Consider the following 22442-nt stretch of genomic DNA (forward strand, 5'->3'; position numbering starts at 1 on the left):
GATGAATCAATCTTTCAGTGAAAACTCTAGAAGCTACAATTTTGAGATGTGAATGTACTGTAAGTGGAGACTCTGAAAGGCTGCATATGGTTTAGGTAAAATGGGCCATAATCATCATTACAGGGATATTAGGAATGCCAGGGGGCACAAACTCCTGAGATTGATGTTGTGCAGTTACGGTCTCCTAGAAAATCTTTAAATCCATAATAAGAAAATGAGAGAATCGTGTTCTCATGCTTCTATTCATTGAGAAGAGGTTCAAAACATAGAGAATTAGTGCTTGCCTAAAAGTGTAATGATTTACATGGATCCTTCTCTTCCCTGAGAGAAAATAAAGATGACTGATCCTCAAATCAGTTGGGGCGGGGGGGTCAAGCTACAAAATGGTGGTTGGCGCCATTCTCCTGTGGTAGATTACGCTTTTTGATGCCATTGGTTATGTCTAGGACAACGTATTTAATGCAGTGTTAGTATTATTGTTATAGAGTTTCTCTTTATTCTCTGGCTCAGATTCTGTTTCAAAATGTTTCTTTAGGTTTATGAAAATAAACAGAACACTATAGTTTACCTGTTCAAAACAGAAAGAAGATTTTTTTTGATTGTATAGTAAATGAGATCAAGAGACAGCAAGAAAGATCTCTTTCTCAAAAGTAGGGTTTTTTAGCTACGGCCCGTGCTCGAGCCTAATTCATAGTATTGTATTTCCAGCTACACTGGAAGTCCCTTGTGATCTTACCAGGCATGATGGTCTTCTTGCAGTGGAAGCACTTGGAGGAGCACTCATTAGAATAGCACTCAGAGCACAGCAGGCGCTCATACTTGGTAACAAAAGGCTTTTCCACCAAAGATTGATTGCATTTGGTGCAATTGAAGCATCCTTTATGCCAGTGCCGGCCTTTGTAATAAAGATCCTTGAGACAAGGGATAAAAGTTAATTAAATGCGCTTGCAACATAACAGACCATTTTATAAGATAAAACTGAACACTCCTGGGACTCTGCTGCCAGTATGTGGTGCTGGTAGCTTGAGGGAAAGTTGTTACTGATACTATTACCCATAGAGAGGAGAATCTCTGGGGCAGTTCAGAGCTAAGGACTGGGGCTTTCTTGGTTGGTCACTAAAGACAGATGGAAAAGAAATGGACTCCCTCTTTCTTCAAATTTCCTCTACCTTCCTTTTATAAGAAAGAGAAGTTATTCATGGGATGATTTTTACTTTTAGGTTTTCATATCCTATTGTTGCTTGAGATTTAACTAAAAAAAATCTCAACATCACCTAACTAAAGGAGAGGCAAAAAAAGAAGAAGAAGAAAAAGAAAAAAAATACAGTAATGTGCACTGTGGGATGAATAGGCTGTAGTTGTGAAAGGTATCAGGGCACACTGGGTTTAGTGGGGTTGAGGCCAATATGAAGTCATAAAATACAGATTTTTGAATTGTTACACATCCAATTACGTATTTATTCACTTATACTCTTGTCATTCCAGAAATAACTCAACATCTTGGCTGTGTAACTTTGGGCAAATAACTTCTTTAATATTTAATGTCTTAAACTATCACCTAGGATCGTTGAGAAGATTAAAGTTATATTTCATAGTGCAAAGCATAGTGCCTGGAACTCGATTGATGGGAACTTTGAAGCCCCTTATATCCAGTAGCAGAGCAATAGAGTATTAAGAGTCAACCAAAGGGAAAAAAGCATTCCAAAACACGTGTCTGTTCATATGCAATAGTTCTGTGAATTGAGGTAAGACTTACCGTGGAATCTGATTCAATTGCTTCTTTGCACTCCTCACAAAAGTTACAAAAGACACGATCATAACATGAAACGCAGTATGGATTGTCATCCTTTAGTACATACTTCTTCCCAAGAAGTGATGTGGTGCAGTATTGACAGTCAAATGGAGCAGTTGTCATTTTGGTTCAATCCTGTGAATAAAAAAATGATTCATGTATATAAAAGCAAATCTTATTGATAAGAGAAATTATAAAACCTCAATACAATATGAGTCAAGCACTTGAATGAATTTATATTTTCTTAAGAGAAAATCCACCAATTTAGGAAAATATCCTGCAGTCATGGTGACACTTGGAGTAATTTAGGAAAGGCCACTCTTCCATCTTGGCAATTCCTGTCTCTTTTGCTATCAAAATGCATCAAGCCAGGAGCCAGATGTAAAACACATATTGCCTTCATCATTCACTAAATGTGCAATTCAGCGAGAATGTGATATATGTTGAAATAGGATGGTTTCATCTCAAGAATAGAAATATGAACTGTTAATAGGACTTTCATTGTCATCACTTCCTATCTTGCTGGAGGGTTCTGGATGCAGACTTCCATGGAAATAATAACAGTCATTTTTACTCTAACTGAAATAGAAATTAATAATCAAATACATTGCATTTCCTAGGCTGTATTTTTATTTCTCAAATCTTTAGTGGATATCTAATGAGGGTTCTGCAGGTTAGTCCTAAGATCTTCCTGTACCATATACTCTCCCTTGGGATATCCTTCCTACCTGTGGCTTCAACCTCCCCAAATAGTCTCTTGACTCCAAAACCTCTAGCTATAGCTTGTGCATAACTTGACTCCTGAGCACCTCTATTTAAATGTCCCACACTAAGCTGGTCAAATAAAACTCCTCAGCAGGTAGGATTCAGTTGAAGTTCCAGGTCTCTGTGACTGCTGTCGAGCAATTGCCAGATGTAGAAGTGCAGATAAAACCATCAATGGTAGAAAGAGCTCTAGGCTTCTTTAGGCTTTAGGGCTAAATTAACAGTACACAGAATGAATAATAACAGCAGCATCTTACAGAATGAAAAACTGATATGAAATATGAAGCCAAGGCCAGGATAAGAGTGATAAAAGTGAACTGGCATCTTAAAATGCTTAACCATGGCGTTGGGAGGACTGTGGGTGGAGCTGGGCCCCTTGTTAGCTGTCTGGTCCTGACACCCTGTTGGACTTTGTGGTAAGTACTGAGGGAGGGATGCGGATATATAGAATAGCCATCTTGGAACCGGGGTTATTCTTCTTCACATGGACAACTGGTTGTAGCCCCAGGTTGGAGGTGTGTGTTCCCACACTGCAGTGGTGGGTTTTGTTTCTTTTTATTTTCCTGAATAAACTGCTCTTTTGGTGGATTTTCTGGAGAGTTATTTTTGCCAGTCGACAAGCATTATTTTGTAAATTTAGGAAAATCATTAAGGAACAAAAAAAATATAGATTTCAAAAGGTTTACCTGTACATGAGTTTTTCATTGTCACCAAAAGTGGTATCACTGATTTGCTTTGCAAATGAGATTTGTCATTTCTGGATTTTACTGGAATATCTTAGGAACTATGAATATTTTCTAATTTTCCACCTCAGAATTTTTTTTTAATTTTAGCCAAATCAGAAAATCAATGCATTATTATGACACTTTTACAGCATTTTAAATGCTAATTTTTCTTTGCTACATTCAAATGGTAGTTGCATATATTTTACCTTCTTTTATTTCAATAATGAAGTTTCCAGCAGAGTGTCTTGCTAAATATACACTGTCATTAACTCTGTGCATAGCAGTTTTGCTATATTTTTCTTCACTAAGATAGAGAAAAGATTGAGGATTTGAAATACATGACTCTTTTCCCAGGAAATATGAAAGTTCCCAATGGAACATACCAAAATTATCTGTAAGGAACATTGAATTCTGAATTTGATTAATTCCACAGAAATGTCCCTTCCTAGTGAATACAAACACACTCAAAGAGTTACTGAGGGCTTGGAAACAGGAAGAAATAGATCTGATTCCCTTGAAAGATTTTAAAATGTGAGTTTTATTCATATTTACAGTGATCAAGTGTTTATCTCTTAATAGTGAAATAAGACATATACCTTTAACTTTCATCACTTAATATGGAAAATGCCATTTTCATAATTAATATTGATTTAGTCTTAGATGTATATGAGTATAATAGCACCATGAAGCATGACTCCTCAGGACCTGGAAACTACTTCCATTTTGTAAGACTTTTAGTTTATTATAAAATGAAGAAACAACAAAAGAATTACAAAATTTGTAGAGGGTTTCAAATATATAGGAAATGTGTAATTAATTAAGTCAAATTGTTATTCCTTATACTTTGCATATATGTTAGAAATATTATTTTCTATAACCCATGTTTAACTTTTTAAAGGTTTTTAAAAATGAGTGGATGATAAGTAAGTGGAAGTAGTATGTATTAAACCTTCCTTTCCTTGTTTGTCAACAGAGAAAAACTCCAGATAGGTGTAGCAATATCCAGAGAAGGGCTTTGCATTCTGATGGTGGTCATGGAACTTGTCCCAAGAATGATCTGGGGTGCTGTAGGCTAATGCAAAGGGTCAAATGCTGAGGGGGACCATTTTAGAAGCAAGAAAGGTGAGAGGGAGACAGTAAAGTCTCTCTTTCTCTGTCTTTCTCCCTCTCTTTCTGTCTCAATACTCAGTTACCACGGAAATGTGCAAAGCAAAGATATGGTTCCAATGTACATGAGCTTCGTACACGAGCATCATGCAAACCAAGGACAACCTACATGCATTCTAGCTATAGATTGATTACAAGTTTTAAAAATGAAAGGGGGTTCCCTTCTTATGGTGGAGTTGAAATGTACTAAGATATAATTTGGTCATTCTGGTTTCCAATAATGTGTCTATGCTGACGTGTTTTTGAGGAATTTTATTTACTTGAGGGAATTGAATTTACCATATATCCCTTATCGTAAATATCAATTATAAGTTACTACATTGATTTGACTACAGCTTTTTGTTCCCAATGGAGGCAGGTAATCATTTATAAAATTATTACATCGATCAGATGTCTTAAAATAGGTGACATATAGTAAATGGTATTTAAGATTACTTCTTTCTCTAATGCATGATTTATAAGTTTTGCTAACTAGAGGCACATAGTGCCATAATCATGACTTTTGCACATACAAGTGTCAAAATGCACGGTTCTTTAAAGCTTGCTTTCTGTCTTAATTTTCATCTGGTTACTCACAGTAGATTCAGTAGCCTGTATAAATACATCTATGCTCATCTAAAAGTGCTGCAATTGCCCATTCTGGTCTTTCATTGATTCAGTAAAGCAAATTTGTTTCTGCTTTTCTTTAGGGAAGAAGTTGAAAGAATTTAGAGCCAAATGGCATTAGGAATGTTAAAATGTTCTTGGGAAATATTAGTAGAAAATATTGAAATCTTTGAAACATATTTGATTGATATACTAAACTTGGATGGAGACAGAAATTGGATGAAGTAACTTAATTTGAACTGTACCTAACTGAATTCACCTGTGGTCATTTTCTTTCTTAGGATTTTAATTTTAATTGTTGCTCTGAGGGTAGACAGAGGACTGATGCTCTGTAGTCAAGAGCATTTGGAAGCCTCATTGGGCAAGGTATATTGCTTTATGCTCTATAAAGAGCCATTGGAACCATCCACAGTGCATAGTTATATAAGCCACTGTTTCAGTCATTCTCTTCCTTCCCTCTCTGCATCCCCTAAGCATGTTTATTGGCTACCACACATCCTATTGATTTCACTTCAGAAATAGAGGTTAAATCCTAGTTTAGTCCCTCCTCATATCTCTGCTGGACCACAGTGGCTTACATCAAACTGAAGATATTATTAAAGATTTCTTACTCTGTTGAGTGGAACCAAGCACATTTCTAGACTTTTGTTCTCTGATGATAAGTTCAATTTCCCCCCGGGAGTCCCAGAATATACTCCACAATGTTCAAAAATCTTTCTCAGACTCATCTGATCATCTCATTTCCCTGGTGAAAAACCTCCAACAGCTCTTCTTTGACTACAGTCTAAACTCCATCACTTAGCACAGAGATCCTTTACTAGCTTGTCTACTTAGCCTACTATTTCTCTATCCCATTCCCAATATTGAACTGTTACACACACACACACACACACACACACACACACACACACACACACACACACTTCACCTATGCTTTGGCGACTTCCCATGACTTCCTGTTCTTTAAATACATTATGTCCTTTTATGCCTTTGAACCTTTGGACGCGGCTTTTCTTTCACCTCTAATAGCCCTCCTTCTTCTCCTCCACCGATCTTATCCATCTGATGATGCCCCTCATTGATCAAGGTTCAGTTAAAAATCCTTCTCTCAGTAGCATTCTCATGCCTCTCAGGACATAGTTGCTCTCATTAATTCCTTCATAGGTCTCTTTTTCTTTTGCCACATTTTGTAATAGTTTGTTTTGCCTCCAGTATAAAAGAATTAAGAATTTGTATGCTATAAATTTACTTGAGTAGTGGATTAATTTATTGTATCTGTGGTAGATATGTCAAAGGACTGAGGATAAAGTTAGAGAACAGAAGGTAAAACCCTAAGGGCCTGTCCATGGCAAGGAGAAGTTTTTCACTTTCCCTGTGAGGACAGATGAAGACAGTTAGAGAAGTCTTTGAATAATAGCTGAGGAAGATATAAAAGAAACAGCAGAAGTAGGTGGTTGATCTGTTATTATTAAAAGGTTTTTCCTCTAAACTAGTGGCACCAATAAGCTTCCATTAACAGTTTTCAAACTGTTTGATCAGGTCCTTCAATTTTCTGTTGGAAGCTATACCAGCCTTTCTGGATCTGTGCATGTGACATTCCGAAACAAACCATGACTTTACTGAGATTGCAAGGTCTTTGTCTTCTGAGATGTTAGCTGGAATTTTGTTTGACTGAAATGTTATTTGATTGACTAAATTTCACAAAATTTAGGGGAGTTAAATAAGATATATGAAAAAACAAACCATCCAGAATCTGCGTAAACTAGGCCAGGTGGGATAAGTATTATGTTCTACAGCAGAAATGTTTAAAAGTCACGTATTTTTAAAATACGAAGGAGTTAGGGTAGTAAAGAAGTCCTACTTTTACATTTTACTTTGGTTTGTTTTCCTGGTTCTGAGGATGGAGTTGAGCAGAACTATGTGTACTTCCTTCTCTGTGGTTTTCTTGTAACCCAAGACATAACATTCGGAGAAGAGTATTACATTAGAAATCAGAAGCTGTCGATTGTTGCACTGGGCACTTTAGCGGTAGCATCTGACTTAGCTATGTTATGGAAACCATTCAACCTGTACGGCACTTCCTTCCCTTAACTGTGAAATGAGAACACTATCAGTTGCTTATGATCCCACTCTAGGATCAACTGAGACTTCAGAATGGAAAAGTGAAGGTAAATCTGCTGTCAGTGTACTTGACTTGATGGAGCATGTGCAATTATAACTGTAGTTCCCATTTATAAAAATGAGGCTATTTTCTTCCCCCTCACACATGACTTTTTAAAAACTCAGCAAACAATGTTAAAAATAACGAAAGCCATAACTTCAGGCCATCAATCAAAAATAACCTAAAACAAGCACCACAGAATTGTGGTGGAATGTTTGAAATTAGTCTTTAGGGATATATTCGCAAGCCCAGTTTGTTGGAAGCTGAATGTCTTGTGTAGAGAGGTCAAATAGGAACTCTCCTGAGAGCTGAGGAACTATTCTCCCATGAAGCAAAACAGCTGACTAGAGCTTTCCATCTGGTTAATTGGTTCTGTGGATACCAACAAAGAAAAAAAGTGTTTTGTATGATTTTTTTGCAGGGATTCCATTCCAAATCACGTATTTATGGCAACTATTACTGAAATAGCAGTAAAACATAGTTCATGGTAATGTATAAATATAACAATTTTATCGAATATTGTATTCTTTACAAAATTTATTTTTTAAAGTAAGACTTAAAAGACATGTACCATCCTTGACTTTTTCCCCTCACTGGGATATAAGAAAAATTTCAAGACAAAAAGAGCATTGCCTTTTAACATGAAAGTGGATTATTTAGGTCTATCTAGCCAGATCCCAACTTTGCAATTTTAAACCCATCATTAGGCTTTACCTTTGCAATTTTGATCCCAAAGGAACTACAACTATTGCAGTAGGTATACGTCGTATCTTCCCTTCTACTCCTTAAAAACTTGCCATTATGTCTGTAAAAGGGGTTCTGGAAGGGCAAACCTAGTTTCTCGTTGGCCTCGGGGTCTCCTCAAAGTCTCGACTGAGGTTCTGATTTAGTGCTAGGGTTTTGTATATACAAGGACTGAACTAAAAGAGATAATTTATCTAAAAGTATGAAGCATAGGGTCAGCTCATGGTAGAGGCAGGATAAGTTTCTTGCATATGAATCCTCCAAATTAACCCATTTTTTTCTAGTGCTGGACGAGGACACTGCAGGTCTAATATAAATAGGAGATAGTATTTCCCCCACCACTGGCTTCTTGGAAAATTGAACAAATACTTTATGGAATTCCCAAATAGATTAATTGTACAATTTGTTTGTTTTTTGTCTTCCTTTCTATTTGAAGATCACTTTCTCGATCACACTCATTAATTACTATCAGTATCTGATCCCTAGTAGCCGTTTTCTTAGCAGTATAGAGGGAGTTCCGTGGATCCATCTAACACTGTTTCCACCTGCTTCCCCTTGCTGTAATAACAAATGAAAGCTATTTGGCAAAAAGCACGATTTGTCGTCATTGTAAAACCTACATCTACTGAGAAAGGACTACATCTGTAACCTGGCCCACATCTATAACACATACTACCAGATGAATAACCCCACAGGGCCAGGTATTTGAGTTCTCAAGATCACATAAAATATATGCTATCTAGGAGAATATTCTAGGGAACATACTTCATCGGAGAGGAACGACAATATCTTTTATAACTGTTTTTACTTGCTTAGTTTTGAGTTTAACATCCTGTGGTATAGGACATTATAAATTGATCCCTGTAAAACCAAAGTGGCTATTTTATTTTCCTGGATGTTTTAAAATAAATTCCAATTTCCTTCCATAATGAGCGATAAGAAAATTCAATCCTTACTCAATTAACTCACCTTAAAAGGATGACAAGCAAATTCAATTTAAACAGTGGCTTGAAAGCAGGTTAGGTTAATAACCCTGCATCCAGGAATTCAGAGGAGCTGTGCTCCAATCCCTACAATATAATTGATTCATAGTAATCCTACAGAATCTTGAAAAACCAAAAGTACATGCTCTTTACAATATAAGAAAATCAAGCAAAAATTACTTTCTATGATTTTCTTTTAAACAAATATGCTTTTTAAATATAAGAAATGAATCATTTTTATTTCGACAATACAGAGATCATATTAGAAACTGTCCAATAAAATGAAGAGTGTGCTTCATTTGGAGGGTGGTGAATTCTTTGTCTAATGGAACCTATAAAGTAGTTATTTATTTATTTATTTTTAACTTTTAGTGAATTTTAATGTTAGTGTTGTTAATTTTGACATTTTATTTGAGTTTTAAGATTTTATTAAAAATATAGCTAACATATAATGTTATATTAGCTACAGGGGTTACCATAGTTATTTGACATTTAATTGCCTAAAAAAGTGATCACCATGGTAAGTCCTACAACCATCTGACACTTGTACTATATTATCACAATATTATTGACTATATTCCCTATACTTTACCACCCCATGACTATTTTGTAACTAACAATTTGTACTTGTTAATCTCTTCACCTTTTTCACCTTGCCCCCCAGTGCTCTTTTATCTATCACCCCAACAAATTAGCGCCCATTTGATACCATACAGTTGTTACAATATTATTGACTATCTTCCTTATGCTATACCCTACATCCCGATGACAACTTTGTAACCACCAATTTGTACTTCTTAATTCCTTCTCCTTTTTTCACCCACACCCTCAACCTGCTTCCCATCTGACAACCATCCAAATCATTTCTCTATCTATGAGTTTGTTTCTGTTTTTTGTTTGTTTGTTTGTTTGTTTTGTTCTTTAGATTCCATGTATAAGCAAAATCACACTGCATCTGTCTTTTTCTGTCTGATATACTCCACTCAGCACAGTACCTTTCAGGTCGATCCAAGCCGCCACAGATGGCAAGAACCCATTCCCTTCCGTGGCCGAGCAATATTTTATTGTGTACATGTACTACCTCCCCTTTATCCATTCTTCCATCGATAAACACTCAGGCTGCCTCTCCATATCTTGGCCATTGTAAACAATGTTGCAATGAACATATGAATACACAGGTCCCCTCAAGTAGCATTTTGGGTTTCTTCAGATGAATACCCAGAAGTGGGATTACTGGGTTCTTCTTTGTCTCTTGTTATAGCTTTTGTTTTAAAGTGTATTTTGTCTGGTATAAGTATTGCTATGCCAGTTTTTTTTTTCTTCCATTATCATGAAATATCTTTTTCCATATCTTTACTTTCTGTGTTTGTGTGTCTTTCAACCTGAAATGAGTCTCTTATAGGCAGCATATATAAAGGTTTTGTTTTCTTATCCATTCAGCCCTCCTATGTCTTTTGGTTGGAATATTTAATCTATTTACGTTGAAAATAATTGCTGATAGATATGTAGCTATTGTCATTTTATTAGTCATAATTTACATTGTTTTCTTTTTAATCCATTTTAAAGAAGTCTCTCTAACATGCATTGTAATACTGGTTTAATGGTGATGAACTCCTTTAGCTTTTTCTTGTCTGGGAAGCTCTTTATCTGTCCTTTGATCTCAAATGATAGCCTTGTTGGGTAGAGTACCATTGGTTGTACGTCCTTTTTTTTTGTTACATTCAATATTTTGTGCCGATTCCTTCCAGCCTGCAAAGTTTTTGTTGAGAAATCTGCTCACAGTCAGATGGCGACTCCCTTATAAGTTATTAGTTGCCTTTCCCTTGCTGCTTTTATAATTCTCTCTTTGTCTTTAACCTTTGGCATTTTAATTATGATTAAATTATGATTACATTATGATTTAATTATGGTGTGGGCCTGTTTTGGTTCATCTTGTGGGATCCTCTGTGCTTCCTGGACTTGTATGTCTATTTACTTCACTAGGTTAGGAAAGCTTTCAGTCATTGTTTCTTCACATATGTTCTCAATCCCTTTGTCTCTTCTTCTTCTGGTATCTCTATCATGCAAATGTTGTTACACTTGATGTTGTCCTAGAGGTCTCTTAAACTATCCTCATTTTTTTAAAAATTCTTTTTTGCTGTTCTGATTGGGTGTTTTATGCTGCCTTGTCTTCCAAATCACTGATTTGATTCTCTGCTTCATCTAGTCTGCTGGTGGTTCCTTCCAGTGCATTCTTCACTTCAGTTATTATATTCTTCAATTCTGACTGGTTCTTTTTTATTGTTTCTATGTCCTTTTTGATGCTTGCTATCTCTCTGTTGAAGTTCTCACTAAGTTCCTTGAATATCCTATTGTTTTGAACTCTGTCTCTCTAGTAGGTGTTTGCCTCCATTGTTTTAGTTATGTTTATGGAGTTTTCTCCTGTTCTTTCCCTTGGGGCATTTTTCTTTGTTTTCTCATTTTGACTATCTCTGCTTGTTTGTTCTATGTATTTGGTAGACCTGCTATGTTTCCCAGTCTTGGTCAGGTGACCTTATGTAGTAGGTGCCCTGTGGTCACCTGCTCCAGGTTCTCCAGGAATGTCCTTTGTGTGGGTTGCCTGTGTCCTTTTCTTATAGTTGAGCCTCGATTGCTACTGGCATGTCAGTGGGTGAGACTTATCTGCAGGCTGACTGGCACTGGGGTTTGGCCACATCTACAGCTTATGTACTGTTGTACAGGGGGCTTACCCCACTGAGTGGATTTGCTTTTGCAGGCGCTGGTACCTATTGAGATCGACTTTTGTGTATGCTGCTTGTGGGGATAATTAGGCAGTGCTCTGCTGTGGTCTGAGGCCAACCTCAAACTATATTTGTTCTGGGGCCTCTTGGGAGGGGCTTCAGTGCAGGCCCAGGTCATCCACTGCCTGTGACTGGCCAGGGACTACCAAGTCTAACCATATAATGTATTGGCTTTCATGTGTCTTGGCATTAATGGGTATTACAGATTCTGTTGGTTTACAATCTTCTTCCAATTCATAAAACATAATAATGAAAGAAAAGCTCATTTCTGGGCCTTCTGAAATAAGGAGAGTCTGTTAAAAAGTTCTATTTCACTTCTGAGTTAAATCTTCAGATGTTTTTGAAATTTAAGGCATATGAGGGTAATTTTATAAGTTGTATTATATGTTTAATGAAGATCCTGTGAGTTTCTCTTAGCTATGTTTCATATTCTACCTTGTATTATAAATGCTTTGGAGGTTTGTTGTATTCCTTACAATCATAATGCAAGCTCACTGAGAACAACCATTATATCTTATTTGTATCTGTTCTCCAATTGAAGCCAAGCAGTGCCCAACACTTGGTGATTTTGAAAAATGTCTCAGATAAGACCGATGGTAATTTTTAAAGAATTTCTACTTTATTGAAAGTGATGTTGGCTCAAGACAAGGAAAACAAGCAGAAGCATTGCCAGTTTTGGAATTTTCTGTTGGGAGGTATCATTACCTAAGTGACTAGAAGCACTCTTGAAGCATGCTTTCCTTGGTTTCAGAAGGATGCTTCAAATACTCTTTCTTTTTCTCTGAGCTGGTAGGCCGAGTCAAAGGTTAACAAGTGTCCTATCTCTCTGCAAGTCTACCAGCAGTTTCGTAGATGACTGCAGGTGTGAAGTAGGTATTTGCTATCTCTTTAGACCCTTTTATTAAAAAAAATAATGATCCTTTAGATGCCTACCTGATGCTGTAGAGGGCTGGAGAAGGGAAGGTTAGACCTTTGACAGGAGCACTCCCTGGCCTTTCACAGACCTGGGGTGGAGGGCAACCCCAGGCACTTCTGTGAAGCCCAGCAGCTTGTCACTAAGGGCTAGTCACAAGCATCTGTACCCCTTGTCATATGCATGAAATTTCCTATCAGTCTCCAAATTCTTAAATTTCAGTTGATTTTCTTCATGATATTTTTGGGATAGGTCACAGTAACACGGATAAAATTACTCTGTTATCAACATCCTATTAGGCATTTTGGCAGCATCTAAATACGTATGTTAAAAAGAAGAAGAATAAAGAAGAAGAAGATGGAGGAGGAGGAGGAAAAAAAAGGAGGAGGAAGAGGAGAAGGAGAAGAAAAACAGCCACAACATTTATATTTTGCCTTGCAAGGTGGATTATTGTAAATTATCTCCATAGATGTACTTTAGAGTAAATGGAATAATACATATCACAATACCTTAACAATTATTGTGAGTTTTGCAAATATAAACATTGCTAGGCAGGAAGTACATGGGAATTAAAGTAATGGTAGGTGGAAAATAAAATAAAATATACAAAGGGTGCCAAAAAATGTACACATATTTTAAGAAAGTAAAACTATATTAAAATTGTAATACTCAATATATACTGATAACAAAAGATGAATACAAGTCACGTTTGACTTCTGCAATTCCAAGAGGTGCTCAAAGTGGTTACCATCAGTGTCCAGACACTTCTGGTTACAGCGAACTATTGCTTGAGCAACGTTGACCAAAGTGTCTACTTGTATCCATATTTTTGGCACGTCCGGCCAGTGTATATATATATATATATATGGTTGTTGTTATCTTAATGTTGTAACATTTAGTACTGATCAAAACCAAACTTGGCTTCTCATTAATTGACGTTTAACTTAAAACACCAAGAGTCCCTCTTGAAGAAAACACAAGACAGTGTGACAAAGGGACAAGAAAGGTAGTAAGAGTTACTTTTCACTGTAGCCTTTTGTACCTTTTGAGTTTTATACCAAATGCATGACTGGCCTATTTTAAAAATTGAATGAAATCAACACAAATCAAAAGAAAATTTATTTTCCCTGAATCTCTTGTTCTTGATCATAACACACAAGAACTAGAAGAGATAGATCAGTTTCAACTCCTCATTTTACAGAGATAGAAACTAAATTCTCAAGAGATTATTCTTCAACCAGTATTCCTTTCCAGAAAAAGATGAAGCAAAATAGAATATATATTCCAAATGAAATTTGTAAGTACTTAATAGAAAATACTCAGACTGATAATCAAAATAAATTTTAACAAGTTTCTTTTTAGGCTAGATTACTAGTTTGCAATGAGTGACCTATTTAGGACCAGATTGTTAAATAGAAATGAAATAGATTTTTTTTTAAAGATTGGCTGAAATTAGATGCCAGTTTGGTGACCCATTTGAAGAATCTTACATTTACCATAATTTTGGTAATTTTGCACAATTTATTTCTCAGCTTTGCTCTGTGTGACCTCATTTTCTCAAGGAGAAAGTATTGACTGTTACTCTTCAATAAATTAGTAACACAATCTTTTCTGTAATAGTTTACCAAAGAAAAATTAAATCTCAACCATGAGGATAGGAGAATGAGAGGAAGGAGGTAAGAAAAGGAAGCGCGGAAGAGAATTGTAGGGAAAAATCAGGAGAAGGAATCCCCTATAAATATAGGAAGATATTTAAAGACAAAGCCTCCTAGCGTTGTGGTCATTTTGATATTTTTCCTTTGCTATAAAAGCAGGTTTCTGACCCAGGCCCATTTTCATAGAACCACTAATTCTAGGAGCTGAGAGAGATTTTTGATATTCTCTGGTTTGCTTCTCTCATCTAACAAGTGAGAAAAAAGTTGAAAATTAAAAAGGCAAACTGAGGTTTATTTATTTATGTATTTATTTTGAAATTGACAAAGCAGTTAGTGAAAAAGCTTTAATCTGAATTTAGATTTCCAGGCTCCAAATAGAGGCCTTTTGTGGATATTGTTTTCATATATACCTAGACAAAAAGCATATGGAATGACAGCTTAGATTCCTGCTAGGATTTTCAGGAAAAAAGAATAAAACCCTCTCCTATGTTTATCCTACACTCCAGGTTTTAATGACTGACCAGGTAACAACCTCACATGCATAAACAGAGAGGTTCTTTCCATGCCTGAAGCCAGACTGCACTAACTGTACAAAATGAACCAGTTATCCTCAAACCAAGGATATGTCCCCTACAACATTCAAGGCAGCTCAATTTCTATTGAGTGTTGTTTGTTATAGTTATTAGTTTACCATAGAGTTGGGAAGAAAAGTCCCAACCACACTTGGCTTTATTTCCTGGATTCTCAACTAAAACATGAGGTAGTGATGTATGTGCATGTAGGGTGTGTGTGTCTGTGAGCATGTGTGAGTATGTGTGTCAAGTGGTATGTGTGTGAGGGGAGTGTTTGGGTTCAATGGGGGTAAAAGTTGATGTTAACTAGTTTTCCCACTATTTATGCCTGAAGCAAAATAATGATTTTTTTTTACCAGAATGTGATTTAAAAAGACAGAAAGCAGAACTATGTCCTGTACTCTGATGATAACATTTATTAATAATTACAAGCTACTTTCTTGACAGTTTAAAATTTGTTGGTGATGGAGGGGATGACCATTTAAATTATCACATGGCAATATATAAAACCAGCTATAATTTAATTTTTATCAGTTCTCGGTTTCAGAGATTTAGACAAAGTGGTTCTCAGCATCCATCAAAGGAAAATGATTGTAGCCAGAGTACACACAGCCTTCAGTCAGCAGTTGTGGGTTTATAGCTTTGGAAACACAATGTGTTGATCTCAAGTTATGCTAATTCTGTGTATAAAGTAAAGGGAAAAATCTGTTATTGTTTTTTGGAAACCAAATGTTCATGGTATAAGTTGACAAATATTGGTTATGATTTAGTGTTATTTTCATTTTTACCCTAAGCACCACTCAGTGCGTGAATTATTTTAAGGCATGTGAAAGTGACAGACAAACTGAGCAGAGACCTTTTCTGCCTTGTTCAGGGCTGTGTCCCTGGCACCTAAAACAGAGCAAGACACAAATATATGTCAAATGGATACAGGAGGAAAAAGTCAGATATTTGGTGATAGAATCTTAAAGGTTTAGAGCCAAACAGCCACCCCGCTTCCGTTTTATAAAATAGACACTGACCCAGAGACTTTAAACGACTTGTCTTTGAATCACACTACTTGCTGTGACCCTCATGATCCAAGTTTTTTAGCATAGCATTTCAGACGTTTCACAGTCTGGCCTTTGCCGTGGTCTGGCTTGTTTGCTTTTAAACCCAACAATATCAAGCAACTAGCTCTCTGAACACAGTGTGCTTTATTTTGTAGGTTTCACAAAGACCTTTTGAATGCCAACTTTGGGCCATCTACGGAGCTTGGCAGGTAAAACTAGTTATCTACCCATGGAAAGCTTCCATTCTGGCATGGGAGAGACTCACAAAAAATTTCTTTACTCTGTCACTCGTATGCCAGATTAGGCTGTACGTGCTCATGGCTGTTGGTGCTTCAGCCCACACTGTACACATTAGCCTCAATCACCTTTCCTGCTCAACAATGAGCTTCCAGCAGGATAGATGCTATGTTAGCACTCGACTGCTGGCTAGCTTATTACCAGCATATGCTGAACACTAGTAAATATTGTGGATAGAAGGGAGTGAGGGAAAAAAGGAGAGGGGACATGTGGAAATAAATGGACATGTGTGTAGGCTGTTCTGGATATTTCAGGAAATATCCAGAAAACCTCCGGTAAAGCTTCTTCTGGAGCTGTAATTTGATGACTGAAGAAAAGCTAGTCTCTAAGAAAAGGTGGGGGAAGGTTCTTAAGCAGTGGGGACTCCACAGAGTTGTGGAGGTGGAGAAATAGCAAGAGGCGTGGACCACAGCCAGAGAGCACTGCTAGAACTGTTTGCCGAACCCCACCTGGAGTGCAGTATTTTGTTCAAACTTGGATAATAGAAAAGTCACCTATGAAACTAGATACTTTCACATGACAGGTTTAAAAACTCAACTACCCATTGCTGTGAACATATTTAGCCCTCAGTTTTCTTCCTGGCCAACTGAAGACGACTCTGTAGAAGTAGATCTATGGCATATGCTCTAAACTAAAAAATCTCTCTTACTTTGCATTGCAGCAATGTATGTTGATGAGTTAAATGTAAAAGAAACCGGGACTACTTTTTTGAATTAAAAATTATATGAGAGAATTTCTCATTCCCCCAGGTTTCTATATTTGTTATTTAAAAGAATGTCTCTCATTTGAAAGTGTTGCGGATAAACCGTCCATCCTTTGGGCTCACTGACGTACTCCACTTGAGAAGTGACATAACTGATAAGTAACTGGGCAAAGGGACCCTCTCGACGGTACCCCGCTCTCTCCCTCGCTCTGGTGGAAACTGCCAGTGCACAGGCCCAAACTCTGTTGCCATCCCAGAACGGAGCCCACTGCAGCCACCCAGCCTCTGCGAGAGGCCAAGTTCTCTACCCCCGCTGGGAATAAGTTCAGTTCAGGCGGGGTGGCGCCGTTTTTAGTAAAAGCTCTGTTTTCCAATCGGCTTTAACAATAATAATATTGATATGACACCTGTGTCCATTTAGCAATTGTCTTAGAACTCTGAAAGAAGAGGCCCACGATTAAGTGGAACTTTCAAATCCACACATGTTATATTATACGATAGAGGTGGTTTTATTGAGTCTGTTGCATTATGTATGTATGTGTATGTAAGAGGAAGGGAGAAGAAAGAGAGAAAATAATATACGCAAAAGCTTACATTAATGAGGATGTCAAATTACAATTATCTGATTACGCTACCTTTGTAGTTTCAAACTTAATAAAAAGTAAATGAAGGAATTAATAGCATTATTTCTAACCTTTTTGCTTAGGAAAACCACAAACAAAACAATAAATATTCTAATTACTTTGATCAGAATAACCGTGAACTCTTATTTTAAATGTGGTGGAGAATTTTACTTGGTATCTATTTTTTTTTAAAGTTATATAATCTATAAGATTTTTGGATTTCGAGTATTCGTTTCCCAGGCGGATTTTGATGATGGCATACGTTTATTTCTATTAATTAGTAGAGTGTGTGTGTGTATGTGTGTACCCATCAGTGCCATAGTAAAAGTTGGTTTGGAGAAGAATATAGAGGTTAAAGTATTCGGGGTCAGGATTAGTAATAATAATGACTAGCACTTAGCACTTATTCTGTGCAAGTAATTTTAATACGTTTATTTATCCTAACAAACCTAAGGTGTACCATCATGGTCATTTTATATACAAGGAAAATAAGACACACAGAGGCTAAGTGACTTCTCTAAGTTCCCAGACCTGGTGTATGACACAGCTGGGACTTGAGCTTCAGCTCATTTGGCATGAAAAGCATGATTCATGGACTAGTATATCAGCATTACCTGGGAGCTTATTAGAAATGCAAAAACTCAGGCACCAACCCAGACCTACAGAACCAGAATCAGCATTTTAACAAAGACCCAGAACTGCTTCCCGAGCACCTTCATGATTGAGGAGATGTGCTATAATCCACTATGCAATACTGCTTCTCATGAACCTTGAGAAAGAATCTAGATATTATCCTAAGGCCAGCAGAGGGGTGGAAAAAGCTTTGAAATAAGAGGTTGGTAAGATCCAATTTGTTTTCAGAACAATTGTTTCGGTCAATCACTTTGGCTTTAGTATGGAGAATGCAGGTGAAAAGGGCAACCCTGGAGGCATGGATACTGGTGAGAGGCCACTGTTAAGTCAGTGAAAGATGGCAGCCTGAAATATGGTGGTGGCAGTGACAAAGGGGAGAAGTAGGGGGAATGTATGAGGTAGCACTCACAGAACTTGGAGATTCTTTGGGTATGTGATGAAGGGAGAAAAGGAGTTAATTCACCCCATGTTTCTAGCTTGAGCAATTGGTTGCATCATGGTGTCATTTACTGTATAAGACTATACTTGGGGGATGTAGGGTGTGAAATATTGAATTTACTTTTAGATTAAAATTATAAAATTTGAGAGAACTATGGGATAGCTAAGTAGAGTTGTTCAGCTGAGACCAAAAAGATGGGGCAGGGAAACCATATAAATTACTTGGGCATTTTGGAAGGGGTCCTACGGCAATTTCTATGTCAAAATTTTTATCCAGCTTGCCTCTGAAGTTTCCCCCTTCCCCCATTGTATTCACTAGGATCCAAGCTTGCTCTGGGCCATCCTGTGCTCAATAGACAATAGGATATATATAGGTCTGTAGCTTAGAAAGGTATTTTAGCTAGAGATAAAGATTTTGGATTCATAAACATATATATGATAACTAAAGTAATGAAATTTCCCAGAAAGAGAAAAGGAATCTAGGATATAGGAGATAACACAGAGAATGTGCAAAACAGAATGAGAATAGGGGTCTCAGAGGTGGGAGAAAAACCAGGAGTTTGATATCATAGAAATCCAGGTAAAGAGTGTTTCAAGATGGGGAAAGAGGTGAATAGTGTAAAATGCTTTTGAGATAACAAGTAGAAAATTGAAAAAAAGTTCTGCTGGATTTAGCAATACACTACTAATTGATAACCTCAGTGAGCACTGGGGGAAACTAATGAGGACAAAAAGCCAGAATTCAATAGATTAAGAAGTGCGGGCTAAGGAAGTGGACATTCCGAGTACAATGTAGACAATTCTTTGAAGAGGTTGACCTAGGAAGCTGAAAAATGAGGGTAACTGGAGGAGCTCAATAATGGAGAAGCTTTTCAAAATGAGCAATTTGAACATGTTTAAATACTGATGAAAGGAGCCAATAAAGAAGGAAAGATTGAAGACTGTGATTCCTGAAGTGGAAGGTATAAGATAACGGACATTAGTTTAGATCTTCCCTTTTATGTTCCAATCTACCAATAGGTTTGTACAGGGATTCAGGAAGATGGCCAAAGACACAGGAAGATCCCACTGCGGTCATCCTTCCACATTCTGGGGCCTTTGGAGCCTTAATCCTGTCACCCTTCCATTCTTAGCTTTCCTTCCACAGAAGGAACTGTTCTACTACTTCAATCTTTCAACTTTTATTTCTATGACACTGCCCAGAACAAGGGTGCGCACGCATTAACTCAGCACCTGCTTTGAAAATAAACCCTTAAACTTTGTCTTCAGCTAAAATCGTTGTCTTAACCTTACCTGTCCTCAGGTGAAGAGAGTTTAGAAAGACAGTTTAGGCATATTTCCACTCTAAGCCTTTTAAAGACTTAGTGAACCTGCTGGACCCAGGGTTTGTCTGAACCTGAGGTCCACAGCTCAATGGAAAAGAGAGGTTTATAATGAGGGCCCCAGAGAATACACGAGGACAGATTTCAGGAGTCTACCAATCCCAACAATGTGATGAAAAATCGATTGCAATGGACTTTTTTCTGAGAAGAGGGCTCATTGATGATACCAGATTAAGGGAATCTGTGATCCCAGAAGTGGAGTTATGTGGAGATAAATGCTCAAGCAGATCATTTTGGAGGGATTTAAGACGTTATAGCAGGAAGGAGTCCTCCTCCTCCTTCCCTTCCTCCTCTTCCAGGGTAATAAAAAAGAATGATGACAACCAGAGAGCAAAAAGACAATTACAAGAATATGGAAATGCAAGTTTGTTTAACTGACGTCTGACTCAGAACTTCCCATGTGAACCCAAGTATTTGGTTTTCAATTCTAAAGAGATCATGTTCCCTAGATTGAAAACATAAAATAAATAAATAAATAAAAATAAATAAAATAAAAAAATCAAAGTTTCTCCAACGTATTCTAGAAAAACATTTATTTTTAATATTGTAGTAGAAAGTTACTAGGCTTGTCTAAGGAACCCAAATTAATCCAGCTTTACTCAAAATATTGTTGGCAAGCATAATAAAAATAAAAGGTAAACTTGTCAGTGAGCTGATGTTACATTAAAATACAAATCTGCTGCTCTTGTTTAAGCAGAACAGTCCCAGAGTTGGCAGCTAATGAGAACGTGTGGGAATAAATAGAACAAGTGTAGAAAACAGACATTGGAGTTTACCTTCCCTGTCAAGCAATTTGAATTATGGCTTTAGGCATATATCATAGCAAATCTGCTGGGAAATCTCTCATATGATACATATGATGTTTGCAATACTTACATTACATTGTAATCTCTATACTTTGGTAATAAAATTGCTAGAATTTCTACCTGACAGTATTGTGGATGTGAAATGATGACTAAAATGATCTGAGGATTCTCTTACATTGAGTTTAAAAGAATTCCACATTTTATCAATGATTCTTTTTAGTTTTCACAACTCTGAAGCCAGAATTTACAGCTGAGAAGTTGCATTTAGTTTCTAATGGATGTCAGACAGCAAAGAGGGTCTGACTGAAACAGTGAGAGAGAAAGCACAAACAGGATACATGCTTCTGCTTAAGGAAAGCCCTCTCAGTTTCAAGAAGCAATGCTGTAGATTCATGTAGCACATTATATATCTGTCGAGGGCAGACACACAGACACTTTAATCTGACAAAACCTATCATTATGGATTGTCTCTATGCCTGCTTCGGAAAAGTAGGCAGATTTTTCTTGAAAATGGCAGGAGTCTCACTAACTCACTTAAAATCTGTAAATGACTTCCAATTGTACTATGGATATATAAACCAGCTATAAAACATCCTCAGTGATAAATTTGTCGTCCAAATACATTAATCCAAAGAAAACCGCAGAATCTCACCACCGCCTTTTACGACAATGAAGCTGTGCCCCTATGAATAAAGCCCATTGTCAGAACTCCGGAGGCCACTCCAAAGTGTTACCTGGCCACTGTGTCGCCTCCACATTTGTATCATCAAAATGAGACATCTGAAAGCTCGGAATATTTTGATAACTGATGGCTCAAATGGCTTTGAAAAAATTTCTAACAAACTTCAAGATCTACACTTACCTGCCAAGTGTAGGTTTTTTCTTAAGTAGTCACTAAGAAGTATATAAGAATCTCTTGTACTTAAAAAAATAACAAATAAACAGGCCAAACTACTACACAAAAAACACATAGGAAACATTAATGAAAAGAAAACAATACTTACTTTTTCTTAAAGCTGCTTCTTCCTGTAATTTAAACAGTATGAAAGGAGACTATATGATGATTTTTTTCTCTCCGGCATATGAATATGTCAGCTCCAAAAGGAACAGAATGAGCCGCCAGAGCTTCTGAGGAAGCCTCCTAATTGCAGCTTTATAACTTTGTAGAACAAAATAGGAGGGTTAATGGGTTTCCTCCAAGTCTTGTGACGTGCACATAGCTGACTCCTGCTGGACTGAAAAAGCACTCGTCAGTTTTACTTAAAATGACACGTAACAAGTTCTCTGCAAGACATCCTTAAAGGGCAATCCTGCCCGGATTAGTATTTGAAATATCTGGATAAGCTCCAAAAAGTTTAAAATACAAACTGCACATACATACTTGAGAAATTCCCACTGCCTAGATGAAATTAAGGGCACACTGAAATAAAATATATATATATGGTACTGTAGTTTCTGTTTCCTTGATTAATCTCTTTTCTGTTCTGTTGTATTTATTTTCTGACTAGCAGAACCCTTCTTTTAGGTTAGAAATGGCTGAACTATAGAGCTTTCCTGTTGAACTATGTGGAAAGAGATGAGGCCCCATGTTCTCACCTGCAGAGATTTGGGTAGCTGTGAGAGATGAAGCCTGGGCGGTGGTCTC

At 37.0% G+C, this 22442-nt stretch overlaps 1 protein-coding gene across 1 annotated transcript in view; it reads right to left on the reverse strand.

Moving 5' to 3' along the window:
- FHL5 (four and a half LIM domains 5) overlaps positions 1-21974 on the reverse strand; it is a 34500-nt gene extending 12526 nt beyond the window's left edge. The window contains exons 1-3 of the mRNA XM_081037102.1: positions 21802-21974; positions 1757-1927; positions 737-911 (exon numbers count right to left, since the gene is read on the reverse strand). Of these exons, the coding sequence (XP_080893228.1) occupies positions 737-911; positions 1757-1915 (334 nt within the window). The 5' untranslated portion in view covers positions 1916-1927; positions 21802-21974. The remainder of the gene's footprint in view (positions 1-736; positions 912-1756; positions 1928-21801) is intronic.
- Between the last annotated feature and the right edge of the window lie 468 nt (positions 21975-22442).

Source organism: Rhinolophus hipposideros (assembly GCF_964194185.1).
Source record: "Rhinolophus hipposideros genome assembly, chromosome: 3".
Taxonomy (NCBI): Eukaryota; Metazoa; Chordata; class Mammalia; order Chiroptera; family Rhinolophidae; genus Rhinolophus; species Rhinolophus hipposideros.